Source organism: Nerophis ophidion, linkage group LG18, assembly GCF_033978795.1.
Source record: "Nerophis ophidion isolate RoL-2023_Sa linkage group LG18, RoL_Noph_v1.0, whole genome shotgun sequence".
NCBI classification, from domain to species: Eukaryota; Metazoa; Chordata; class Actinopteri; order Syngnathiformes; family Syngnathidae; genus Nerophis; species Nerophis ophidion.
Window position 1 is genome coordinate 20782914 of NC_084628.1, and position 13572 is coordinate 20796485.

Below are 13572 nucleotides of genomic sequence, written 5' to 3' on the forward strand. Positions count from 1 at the left end.
CTGCCAGCTAACGTCTTGGAATTCCAACTGCATGCAGCACAGCACAGTGTTAATGTTAAATAAAAAAAGGATTACAAACATTTTAATTACATGTATTAACACATTTGAACACACACAGAAGTACAGAAATTTGTCATCGTTGGGTACAGGTATTGATTTCCAAATACCGAGAATTGGTAAACTGTAACTCGTATCTGGTTGTTTTACAGGAGTTAAGAGTCAGGGTTCATCTACAGAAAAAGAAGAGAAAGAGGAAGAGAATGAAGAAGAGGACCCCGCAGACGGTCTGTACGCTCAGGCGTTGTCGGGCTTCATTGTGGTCATAACGGAAGAAGGAGATATGATCTATCTGACGGAGAACGTCAACAAGCACGTCGGCATCCCTCAGGTAGGAAACCGGAGAATGAGTTTATGACTGTTTGGGCTCTTCTGGAAGTTTCCGCATGAGACGAATAACCACAAAGCCTTTTATTGGGTGACTGATGACAGCGTGCACATGTAAGATTTTAGTTTCTGACAATTGAAGGCCTCACAGTACGGAACACAGGAGGTACTCCAGCTGCATGCAGTGCGTAAACAATAACCTACGTACATGAAGTAAAACATACTTGACTGTGACTTCACCTTTCCTTTCCCCATACTCACCACTAGTTGGCGCATTGCACCCACTCATGTTATCCTGCGTTGAAGCACACAAGAACGGACTTTCGATCACTTGCCCTGTGTAAAAGTTCAAGTTTTAGCAGTAACTTAGTTGTCAGAAGTACATTTGTCTTCTTTCAATAAGTTGACTGTATGGTTTTCTCAGCATGTGTGTCACTGAGTGTCTAACGTGGTTGGCTTCAACACAGAATAACATAAATGGGTGCTTTTAACCACACCAAAATAGGCTTGATGAAACCATTCAAAACAGGCTTGCTAATATATGCGGTACTTCCAACACCCCACAAGGGGCAACAGTCACAATAAAGCAGAAATTGGTAAGTAGAAAAAGATGGCACGATCAACCTCGTTTCCTACATGTAGAATAGAGAATAGAATAGAGTTTTTATTGTCATTATTGCAATGAACAGGTTCAAAGAACAACGAAATTGGAGCAGCTCCTCCTAAGGTGCATATACAATATGGTAGTATAAATAGTAAAAAAAAAAAAAGATAGAGATGACAGATGTATCTATGTATATGTATATGTATCCACACAGATGCATATCTGCATGCATATGAATACATATACACACATACATAAAACATTGTTGCACATTGTAGTCCGAAAAAATAGAAAAACATTTAAACATTACACATGAGGACATGATGGACATATTGTGCTCACTCAGTGCCTGTTTAATGCTACTATGGCTCTTGGGTAAAAGTTATTTTTTAGTCTATTGGTGCTCGCTTTTAGCACCCTGTAGCGTCTGCCTGAGGGTAGTAGTTCCAGGTGGCTGTGCCCGGGGTGGAATGGGTCTTTCAGGATGCTCTGTGCTTTCCTGAGACAGCGGGAGCTGTACAGGTCAGCCAGGGGGGGGAGGGGGCATCCGATTAACTTCTGGGCGGTCTTTATGACTCTCTGGAGCGCCGTTCTCTCTGCGGCCGTGCAGCTGCTGAACCACACGCAGATGCAGTAGGTCAGGATGCTCTCAATGGAGCACCGGTAGAAGGACACCAGCAGTTCCTGTGAGAGGTGGTTGTTCCTGAGTATTCTCAGGAAGTGCAGTCTCTGGTGTGCCTTCTTGATGGTAGCCGTGGTGTTGGTGCTCCAGGATAGGTCGTCGGCCAGGTGGACTCCCAGGGAGCGGAAGTCGGAGACCCTCTCCACACAGTCACCACTGATGATCAGGGGCAGGATGTCCGTTTTTTTCCTCCTGAAGTCTATGACCAGCTCCTTGGTCTTGGAGGTGTTCAGGGCCAGGTTGTTGACTTTGCACCAATCCGACAGCTTCTCCACCTCATCCCGATATGCAGCCTCGTCTCCCTCCGAGATGAGCCCCACTACGGTGGTGTCATCCGCAAATTTGATGATGGAGTTGCTGGAGTGGGCAGGTGTGCAGTCGTATGTGTAGATGGAGTAGAGAAGGGGGCTCAGCACGCAGCCTTGTGGAGAGCCGGTACTGAGGTGCAGGCTTGATGACATGTGGCGACCCAACTGCACCCTCTGGGGGCGGTTGGATAAGAAGTCCTTAATCCACATGCAGATGGAGTTCGAGAGACCCAGGTCTGACAGTTTGGACACCAGTCTATCAGGAATAATGGTGTTAAATGCCGAACTATAATCCACAAAAAGCAGCCGCACGTAGCTCCCCCCCGTCTCCAGGTGACCCAGGGAGGAGTGTAGGGCTGTGGCGATGGCGTCCTCTGTGGACCTGTTGGTTCTGTAGGCAAACTGGTGTGGGTCGAGCTCGGTAGGGAGGACTGAGGTGATATGGGTCCGTACCAGCTTCTCGAAGCACTTCATAGCTATAGGTGTAAGTGCAACTGGACGGTAGTCATTCAGACATCTGACAGAGTTCTTCTTCGGCACCGGGATTATTGTGGAGGTCTTCAGGCATGATGGGATGACGGCCTGGGAGAGGGACTGGGTGAAGATCTTCGTAAATACTCCGGCCAGCTGGTCTGCACAGTCTCTTAGTACCTGTCCCGGGACTCCATCTGGCCCCGTAGCCTTCCTCGGGTTCACTGCCTTCAGCGTGCGTCTCACCTCATGCTCCTCCAGTACAAGGATGCAGCTGCTGGGGGTGTTGGGTGGGAGTGTTGTGACGGCTGCAGGTGTTTTTCTCTCAAATCGGGCGAAGAAGCTGTTTAACTCCCCCGCTCGAGAGGCGTCGCCGTCAGCCGAAGGGTTACTGGGTCTGAAGTTGGTCATGTCTTTTATTCCTTTCCATACCTCCTTGGTGTTGTTGCTCTGCAGGTGGGCTTCCATTTTCCTCCTGTGTTCGGCTTTTGCCTCTCTGATGCCTCTCTTCAGATTGGCTCTGGCAGCACTGTAGAGTGTCAGGTCCTGCGCTTTGAAGGCACTGTCTCTCTCTTTGAGTAAGCCCTGGACTGTTTTTGTCATCCAGGGCTTCCTGTTGGGGTAGACTCGGATGCGCTTGTCCACTGTGACAGTGTCTATGCAGTGTTTGATGTACCCCAGGACTGGTTCTGTGTACTGCTCCAAGTCTGGGTTTTCAAAAACTGACCAGTCTGTTGTATCAAAGCAGTCCTGCAGCTGTTCCATGGCTCCCTCCGGCCATGTTTTGACCGTTTTGGTTGTGATAGGAGCACTTTTTCTTATTGGTGTGTAAGCTGGCAAAAGGAGCAGGGATATGTGGTCAGACTTGCCTAATTGGGGAAGTTGTTTGGCTCTATATCCTTTTTTTATGTTGGAATAGACTTTGTCCAGTGTGTTAGCTCCCCTCGTAGCACACTTCACATGCTGGTGAAGTTTGGGGAGCACTTTTTTCAGGTCGACATGATTAAAGTCCCCCGCTATGATGTGGATGCCGTCGGGATATTTGTTCTGTTGTGCACTGATTGTATCGTGCAACAGAGCTAGCGCCGTGCTAGCGTTAGCATCGGGAGCTATATACACGTTTGTGATCCGGACAGCAGAGTGCTCCCTGGCTAGATGGAAGGGTCGGCATTTAACTGTAAAATATTCCAGATCTTGGGAACAGTGGCTGTTAACTACCTTTGAATCAGAAGTCCACTTGTTGTTTAGGTAGGTTAGCAGTCCACCCCCACGCCGCTTGCCGGAAGACTCTGCGTTTCTGTCCTGTCTGTGTGCTGTGTGACCGGTTAGCTCCATGCTAGCGTCAGGGATTGAGGACGTGAATGTAGTGCTGAATTTGACCAGCAAAGGGTGATAAAGCTACACCATAGTGTCTATTTGAGTTCAACCACATGTGTGCAATGTTTGCGTGGCGCAGTGGGAGAGTGGCCGTGCGCAACCCGAGGGTCCCTGGTTCAAATCCCACCTAGTACCAACCTTGTCACGTCCGTTGTGTCCTGAGCAAGACACTTCACCCTTGCTCCTGATGGGTGCTGGTTGGCGCCTTGCATGGCAGCTCCCTCCATCAGTGTGTGAATGTGTGTGTGAATGGGTAAATGTGGAAGTAATGTCAAAGCGCTTTGAGTACCTTGAAGGTAGAAAAGCGCTATACAAGTACAACCCATTCTAATCCATTCTATTAACACTAAACCTTCTATTTTATTTATGTAACATGCACAATGGACATTATGTAAGGTGTATTTGTCTGATGTTTATATGTTCAGTCTTACAAACCTAAATAAAGGAAGCGGTCTAAAAAAAATTTACTGAGGAAGAAAGAAAATTCCAAAGAAGGAACTTGGCTTCTGTTTTTTCCTGCTGTTAACTATCTGGCTAACTGCACACGCTGGAGAAGTGCAGCGAGGACAGAATAATGAATTTATTGCCAGTGCAGCGTGAAAGCTGATGTTTACTTTGTAAACAAGTAAATTCAGTCTCAAAAGAATGTAACATCCGGAGGCACTTTTTAAAGAAACATCTACATTTTGATGACTCGCAGACCTTGGGCTCTTGAAAGTGCGGCCATAGTTTAATAGCCCTGGTATAGTGAAAGGAAAGGTGAAGTTGCAGACGGACACATCTTTTTACACGCTCAAATGCTGCACGGAAATACACAAATCTTACACGGCAGAAGTGTCGCAAAAAAAACAGCCAATAAAGGTTCCTGGTTCACAAAAACCTGAATACACAGACACACACATTTTTTTTACACTCACACATCAAAATACAGACAAAAAGATTGCATTTTTTACACACACACAAATGGAAATACGGACAAACAAATTAAAACACGGACACACAGATCTGATACAGACACACACAATTGGTACACGGACACGTAAATCTTATTACAGACGCACAAAGTGAGATACAAAGACACAAATTAGTAATCGGACACGTGAATCAGATTATGGGATTTGTGAATAGTTTTGCTCCAATAATACTTCCATGTACACGTTTGTGTGTTTGCCTTCCGCAGTTGGAGCTGCTGGGTCAGAGCGTCTACGACTTTGTTCATCCCTGCGACCAGGAGGAGCTCAGGGATCTCCTCTCACTGCGACCAGGTGAGATGTATGACATCATCATCATAATATATGCATGCTCACTTCTTTTTGTTTTCAGGCGGTGGTAAAAAAGTGGCTCAGGGTCAGCTCAGCCTGAAGAACTTCTTCTTACGAATGAAGAGCACGCTGACCACCAGGGGGCGCACTGTCAACATCAAGTCTGCCAGCTGGAAGGTGCCACATCAAACAAACTACATTATGGGTTGAAATGTTGTTGACAATTTGGGTTGAGATAACGTTCTCTCTCTCTCGCTCTCCCTCAGGTGTTCCACTGCACGGGTCACATGCGTACATTGGGTGACAAGTCGGAGCCGGCTTCTGGCATGGCGATGACGCTGCTGTGTGAGCCCGTCCCTCACCCGTCCAGCGTGGAATTCCCTCTGGACACGCACACCTTCCTCACCCGCCACAGCATGGACATGCGTGTCACACACTGTGAGGGCAGGTGAGTGCGCTGCCCCCTTGTGGCTAATATGACCCCCGCCGCCAGGCACTTATGTTAAGTTTTTGGCTTTGTTGAATTCCACTAAAACTGCGACATCTTAGTCGTGACTTTAGGTCCTGTTTATGTTCCCAGGGTGGTAGAGTTGGTGGGCTATGAGCCGGATGAGCTGATCGGCCACTCGGTGTTCGAGTATCACCACGCGCTCGACTCGGATCACGTCAACAAGAGCCTGCACACGCGTGAGTTTAAATTGCCAATTTATGGAAAAAACACTTTTCACGCCGGTTGAGTTGGAACTGAATCCTTCATCTCTATTTGTGCTGCATGCAGTGCTGGCTAAGGGTCAGGTCAGCACCAGCCCTTACCGCTTCCTGGCGAGGGGTGGCGGCTTCGTGTGGGCCCAGACACAAGCCACTGTCCTCTACAGCAGCAAAACATCACAGTCGGAGGCGGTAGTCTGTCTAAACTTTGTACTCAGGTACGCAAGATGGTTGTATAAAAGTATCAGTGATAGTGTACATGTTAGTGTACATGTATCAGTGATAGTGTAAATGTATCAATGATGGTATACGTGTATCAGTGATAGTGTACTTTATAGAGTACGTGTATCAGTGATAGTGTACTTTATAGAGTACATGTATCAGTGATCGTGTACATGATAGTGTACATGATAGTATACATGTATCAGTGATGGTGTACATGTATCTGTGATAGTGTTCATGATAGTATACATGTATCAATGATAGTGTACATCAGGGGTCGGGAACCTTTTTGGCTGAGAGAGCCATGAAAGCCAAATATTTTAAAATGTATTTCCGTGAGAGCCATATCATATTTTTTAACACTGAATACAACTAAATGCGTGCATTTTTTAAGTAAGACCAACATTTTTAGAGTGTAAAAAGTATTTAATTATTTTTAATAAAATTGTTATTTCTTGACCAGTTGCGGTAGAAAACAGATGGATGGATTCAAATGCATGAAAATGGTTTACATTTTGAACGTTATTTTTAACATCCTGATTACCAGCGGAATTATTCATTGCTTATCGTGTTAAGCAATGTCAGCTAAGATTTATCTGAGAGCCAGATGCAGTCATCATAACAGCCTCATCTGGCTCTAGAGCCATAGGTTCCCTACCCCTGGTGTACATAATAGTATACATGTATCAGTGATGGTGTACATGTTTCTGTGATAGTGTACATGATAGTTTACATGTATCAGTGATAGTGTACATGTATCAGTGACAGTGTACTTGTATCAGTGATAGTGTGCATGTATCAGTGATAGTGTACATGATAGTATAGATGTATCAGTGATGGTGTACATGTATCAGTGATAGTGTACATGATAGTATACATGTATCAGTGATGGTGTACACGTATCTGTGATAGTGTACATGATAGTATACATGTATCAGTGATGGTGTACATGTATCTGCGAGAGTGTACATGATAGTTTACATGTATCAGAGATAGTGTACATGATAGTTTAAATGTATCAGTGATAGTGTACATGATAGTGTACATGTATCAGTTATAGTGCACATGTATCAGTGATAGTGTACATGTATCAGTGATAATGTACATGATATTATACATGTATCAGTGATAGTGGACATGATGGTATACATGTATCAGTGATAGTGTGCATGATAGTGTACATGTATCAGTGATAGTGTACATGATGGTTTACATGTATCAGAGATAGTGTACATGATAGTTTAAATGTATCAGTGATAGTGTACATGTATCAGTGATAGTGTACATGATATTATACATGTATCAGTGATAGTGGACATGATGGTATACATGTATCAGTGATAGTGTGCATGATAGTGTACATGTATCAGTGATAGTGTACATGATGGTTTACATGTATCAGAGATAGTGTACATGATAGTTTAAATGTATCAGTGATAGTGTACATGATAGTATACATGTATCAGTGATAGTGTACATGTATCAGTGACAGTGTACTTGTATCAGTGATATTGTACATGATAGTGCACATTTATCAATGATAGTGTACATGTATGAGTGATAGAGTACATGATATACATGTATCAGTGATAGTGGACATGATAGTATACATGTATCAGTGATAGTGGACATGATAGTATACATGTATCAGTGATAGTGTACATGATAGTATACATGTATCAGTGATAGCGTACATGATAGTATACAGTGATAGTGTACATAATGGTATACAATACATGTTTCAGCGATAGTGTAAATGGTTGGTATAAATGTATCAGAGTATTGATAGATGTATAAATGTATCAATAATAGTATAAATATATAAATGAAAGTATTAACAAATAGTATAAATGTATCAATGAAGTATAGGTGTAACATTAGAGTATCAATAAATGATAGTATACATGTATCAATGACAGTATGGTATATATAATATCAATGATAATATACATGTGTCAATGATAGTATCAACATATAATATAGAGATATCGATATAGATGATAGTATAAATGTATCATTTACAGTGTCAGGCGGCGCTTCGTGTAAGACGGCGAAGGTTGTTGTGATTTTAATGCAGACAGCCTGCAGGTAAAAAAGGTATTTATTAATTGAACAACAAAAGGCGAGAGCTAAGAAGTGCTCCAAAAGCACAGGGGAAGCTATGCACAGAAGAAAGACTACACTTGACATGTAAAGGAAACAAAATAAAAATGGTGGACATCAGCAAGGAACTCACAAGGAATGTGGAGCAGATGTCGTCCACAAAGTACATCCGTACTCGACCTCAGCATGGAGACAATCATCAACATACTCAACAATGTCCCAACCAAGAATGGTGTTTGGGGCTCAACTTGAATAATCCTAATTACAAACAGGAGACAAGTGTGGGGAAAAGTGCTCCGGGGACAGGTGTGAAGCAGCTCCGGAAAAGCACCAAGAAAACCAGAAGCGCCAACAAAATAAAAGTACGGGACAGGAACTACAGCACTGAACACAGGAAGATACTCCCAAACAGCCTGGTCCAACAGGCTGTGACATACAGTATTAATAGATAATAGTATAATTGAAACAATGGTAAGATACTATAAACGTAACAATGATAGTATACATGTATAAATGCAGACCTGCCAACCTTAAAGACATTTTATGAGTACTCCCTTCCCCTGGACCAAGAAGAAAAAAATAACTATTGGCCCCAGTGTTATTACACCTTGAACTAATCGATGTGTTACAATAACGTTTAATGCAGACAGTGTGAACATGTTGGCAGCTGTATAAACGTAAAAAAGGACAAAACTCACATGGTCCTCCTCTATTCCGCTGCAGCGCTGTTGAGCAGTCGCACTTCATTCTGTCCACCGAGCAGCTCTGCGTGGACCACAGCCTCAAAGCCGAGTCCTCCCCTTCGGTCGCGTGTGACTCTGAGCACCTCAACGAAGATTCGGCTTCCAATCCAGACACACTGCCAGAGGCGAGGACAACGGACAAAAATCTTGGGTTGACGCCGGAATACGAAGAAGACGATGTTGTCTCTCCGCTGACAGGAGGTCTGTTTCTGCACACAAACAGGAAGTGCACCTCTGCTTCATTCTGCTGACTTTGTGGCTTTTTCTTGTCCCGTCAGACTTGGTGTCTCTCTCCTTTGTGACGACGCACGGTCCAGACAGCCTTCCGGATCATCCTCAGGACCTGTGCACGCCACAGCTGAGACAACTACTCTCGCCCATCTTCAACCCCATCACCCCGCCTCCATCACCATCCTCATCATCATCATCAGATGCCTCCTCACCGCAACCTCAACCAGTGCAGGTCAAGATCTAAAGTTCACAGCCTTTGACGTGCAGAAGCTGGGGTTTTAAAAACGTTCCCCGATGTCTCACAGGCCCAACGAGAGGAGAGCATGCTGGACACCAGCGAGGTGGAGAAGTTGTTTGCCTTTTTTCCAGAAGATGGTGACAACACGCAGTATAGCGGACAGCAGGTGAGGCGAACATGACTTGTGCCTATTTTACTAAATTGGTGCAAAAATTATTTATTTGACATATAATGTGCAGTGGAACCTCAATTTACTAACTTAAATGGGGTTTGTAAAAAGTAAAGTTAGAATAATGAAGCAAATTTCTCCATAAGAAACAATGCAAATATGAATAATGGGTTCCAGCCTCAACAAAAGTCCATATTTTAGTGAAGGTTCGTACACTTTGTACATATTATAAAGTGCAGTACAGTACTGTATATCAAACTAACATAACAAGGAGGTGATTGATCCACTGTCTCTTTATTAACAAGCTAAAACAACAATGACAAGCTAAACTGCTGTATGCGCTGCTCTGCCAACACACACACACTCACAGAAATCCGTTTGTGTCCTCACAAACAATCAGAAATCACAAAAAACGTCCCTAACCTTAACAACCACATTGCTACAATAATAAACATTTTGAAAAGTAAAATCCACTTAGATTAACGTCGGCAAAGGAGCAGCTCACGAGAGGAAAGAAAGGACCAGACACGGGGGGAGATGGGTGTGTGTGTGCTCTTAAAGAGGCGCCGCTGAACGAGGTAGTTTTCTCCTCCCCTGTAAACTGAGATAAGGGCATCTTTTTCCGGAAAGGTCCGTTGTCATCACAATTTAAAACTTGATTCCTTAATTTCTTCAATACGACCAAGCAAAAAATGGCTGCCAGCGGAACACAAAATGAATGAAGGACACGCTCGTACACAGAGACATGTTTCGCACTCAGACCTTTACATTTAAAGGCCCGTAAAGTGAAAAGTTTGCAAATAGAGGGATTCGTATATCAAGGTTCCACTTTATTAGACTTTATTGGTCTATCTGTGCTCGTGACACACAGAGGAACAATGGCAGATGTACATAATTGGTACATAATTATACTGTGTATCCACCTGATGCCAGTCATACAATAGTAGGGCTGTGAACCTTTGGGCACAATGTGATTTGATTCGATTCTTGGGGGTAACGATTCGATTCAGAATCGGTTCTCGATTCAAAATCAATACTTTTTTTAATAACAATGGGTGCCAGTTCTATGATTAACTACATTCCTCGTTTAAAAAAAAAAAAAAAAAAAAGCTCTGATTGAGTTCTATATTACTTAAAAGAAAACTGGTTTTGTTAAATGAAAGTCTACCCAAACATTTAATAAAGTCAAAGAGGTAAATCTCTTGTTGCTTTAAATCTGTACAGCAACAATATGATTTGCCTGAGTGGCTGGACAGCACTTTTTTTATCATACTTGCCAACCTTGAGACTTCCGAATTCGGGAGGGAAGGAGGGTTTGACGTGGGCGGGGTTTGGTGGTAGCGGGGTTTTATAATGTAGCGTCCCGGAAGAGTTAGTGCTGCAAGGGAATCTGGGTATTTGTTCTGTTGTGTTTATGTTGTGTTACAGTGCGGATGTTCTCCCAAAACGTGTTTGTCATTCTTATTTGGTGTGGGTTCACAGTGTGGTGCATATTTGCAACTGTGTTAAAGTTGTTTATGCGGCCACCCTCAGTGTGACCTGTATGGCTGTTAAAACAAGTATGCCTTAAATTCACTAATGTTTGTGTAAAGGACGTATATATTATCAGACTAGGCCGGCACACTGTATGGAGGGAAAACAGACGTGACGACAGGTTGTAGAGGACGGTAAAGGCAGTGCCTTATAGGCACGCCCCCAATATTGTTGTCCAGGCAGAAATTGGGAGAAATTGGGGAGAATGGTTGCCCCGGGAGATTTTCGGGGGGGGCACTGAAATTCGGGAGTCTCCCGGGAAAATTAGGAGGGTTGGCAAATATGATTTTTTATATATATATATATATATATATATATATATATATATATATATATATATATATATATATCTTTATTTTGTCATCGTTTTTGATTTCTTTGATTTGATTAAGAATTGTTAAAAATAAGAATGACAATTTATTCAAAAATCTTTTTTTACACCCCTATACAACAGAATAAGTAATGGATTAGTGTAATTTCTAAAGGGATCTTTTGATTATTTTTTTATGTACAATTCATCCTTTTGGAACAGATTACTAACAAAAACAGAGCTACCACTGTGCATCTCTATATCGTGTACCTAATGAAGTGACCAGTACCTCCACCACGTTGTCTTGTCTCAGGTCATGGATGGGATGGATCTGGACATGTTGGCTCCTTACATCTCCATGGATGACGACTTCCAGCTGACCTTCTTCAGTGGCATGCCGGAGGACGCTAGCAAGCCTCCGGCTTCTTCGTCTGAGCCCCCCGCTGTCAACAGGAAACGGTACGGCGGGTCACCACATTTAGGCTTTTGTGTTTACAGAGCTGCCATCATGGAATGTTTGTGACTGAACATCATTGCCGTTTCTCACGTTCTCGCTCGGCACGTCTCTCAGGGCTCACAACCCGGACGATGACGTGCTGTCCCGGCTGATGGTTGGAGACAAGAGACACAAACACGACCCGCCAACGCTGGAGGAGGAGATCCTCCTGAGCCATTCGTTGCTGGTGAGAGGACGAGGAGAGGACGTCTCCAAGCTAGCTGTTGTTGTCATCACTCGCACGTTTTTTATTGTTGGTGTTTGAATGCAGGGCTGCCTGGAGGAAACTGGCCTGCTAGAGGCGGGGTCAGGCCCGCAGGGGCGGAGTCACCTCCTCACCGACAGAGACCCGATCTTTGGTGGCATGAGGGGGCTATGTGACACAGCTGGTATGTTTACCGACTGGAGGCACAAATGAAGTGAAGTCACACTCACCCTGTCCGTCTTGTCCTCCCGCAGCTCTGATGAAAGACATATTCAAGTCGCACCCGCCTGACGTGGCTCCATCTCTGTTGCCCATGTGATGGCACAGCGGTCCACTTCTTCCGTGACTGAACATGGGGGGGACCACTTTATGGGCCGCACTCCTATGATGTTCTGCTCACAACAATCGCACATGATAGACAAACATGTCAGTGGCATCTTTTTATACATTTACTTCCTGTTATGCATGCTAGTTGCCATTGTTCCTATTAATCTACTGCATGTAACAGGTGGACGGTGTTGACTTCATTTTACACTCCTATCAATGTTTATTCGTATATTTTGCTTTGTGTGACGTCAAGTCATTAGTTTAAGCAGCTAAAGTAGAAAAAATGAACCGTGTACTTTGTTTTTTTCAATAATAACTTTGAAGAAATGGTGCCCGAGCAACATGAGCATGAATTACGAGTTTGGCGCTACTTCTAACGAACTGAAAGTTTATGAAGGTATTGTTTCCATGTTTCACTTGAAATAAAAGGTGCAAAAGCTGGCTGTGACCTACAATTTAGTCGTAATAAATAGTGAATCATAATAGTGAATCATAATAGTGTATCAACGTGTTTGTATGGCATACTTGCCAACCTTGAGACCTCTGAATTTGAGAGATGGGGTGGGGCGGGGTTGAAGTGGGGGCGGGGTTTGGTGGTAGCAGGGTGTACATTGTAGCGTCCTGGAAGAGTTAGTACTGCAAGGGATTCTGGGTATTTGTTCGGTTGTGTTAATGTTGTGTTGCGTTGCGGATGTTCTCCCCAAATGTGTTTGTCATTCTTGTTTGGTGTGGGTTCACAATGTGGCGCATATTTGTAACAGTGTTAAAGTTGCTTATACGGCCACCCTCAGTGTGACCTGTATGGCTGTTGATCAAATATGCCTTGCATTCACTTATGTGTGTAAAAGCCGCATATGTTAAGTGACTGGGCCGGCATGCAGTTTGTATGGTGGAAAAGCGTATGTGACAACAGGTTGTAGAGGATGCTAAAGACAGTGCCTTAAAGGCACGCTCCCAATATTGTTGTCCGGGATAAATTCGGGATAATGGTTGCCCTAGGAAATTTTCGGGAGGGGCACTGAAATTCGGGAGTCTCCCGGGAAAATCAGGAGTTTTGGCAAGCATGTTTCTGTCGCTGAAAACAATAACTAATTTATGGTTAGACATAAGAAATAAGATAATAAAGTCATAATTATAAATAAAGTCGAAATTGAGATATATAAATTGAAATAGAATGAAAGGTCATAATTATGAGTTTA

At 43.6% G+C, this 13572-nt stretch overlaps 1 protein-coding gene across 3 annotated transcripts in view; it reads left to right on the plus strand.

Moving 5' to 3' along the window:
- hif1al (hypoxia inducible factor 1 subunit alpha, like) overlaps positions 1-12814 on the plus strand; it is a 29028-nt gene extending 16214 nt beyond the window's left edge. For all 3 annotated transcript variants that reach the window (XM_061877547.1, XM_061877550.1, XM_061877548.1), the window contains 13 exons: positions 210-388; positions 5007-5091; positions 5150-5265; positions 5355-5536; positions 5669-5775; positions 5867-6014; positions 8845-9065; positions 9143-9327; positions 9401-9499; positions 11659-11804; positions 11917-12028; positions 12113-12230; positions 12301-12814. In XM_061877547.1, the coding sequence (XP_061733531.1) occupies positions 210-388; positions 5007-5091; positions 5150-5265; positions 5355-5536; positions 5669-5775; positions 5867-6014; positions 8845-9065; positions 9143-9327; positions 9401-9499; positions 11659-11804; positions 11917-12028; positions 12113-12230; positions 12301-12365 (1763 nt within the window). In that variant the 3' untranslated portion in view covers positions 12366-12814. The remainder of the gene's footprint in view (positions 1-209; positions 389-5006; positions 5092-5149; positions 5266-5354; positions 5537-5668; positions 5776-5866; positions 6015-8844; positions 9066-9142; positions 9328-9400; positions 9500-11658; positions 11805-11916; positions 12029-12112; positions 12231-12300) is intronic.
- The last annotated feature ends 758 nt before the right edge of the window (positions 12815-13572 follow it).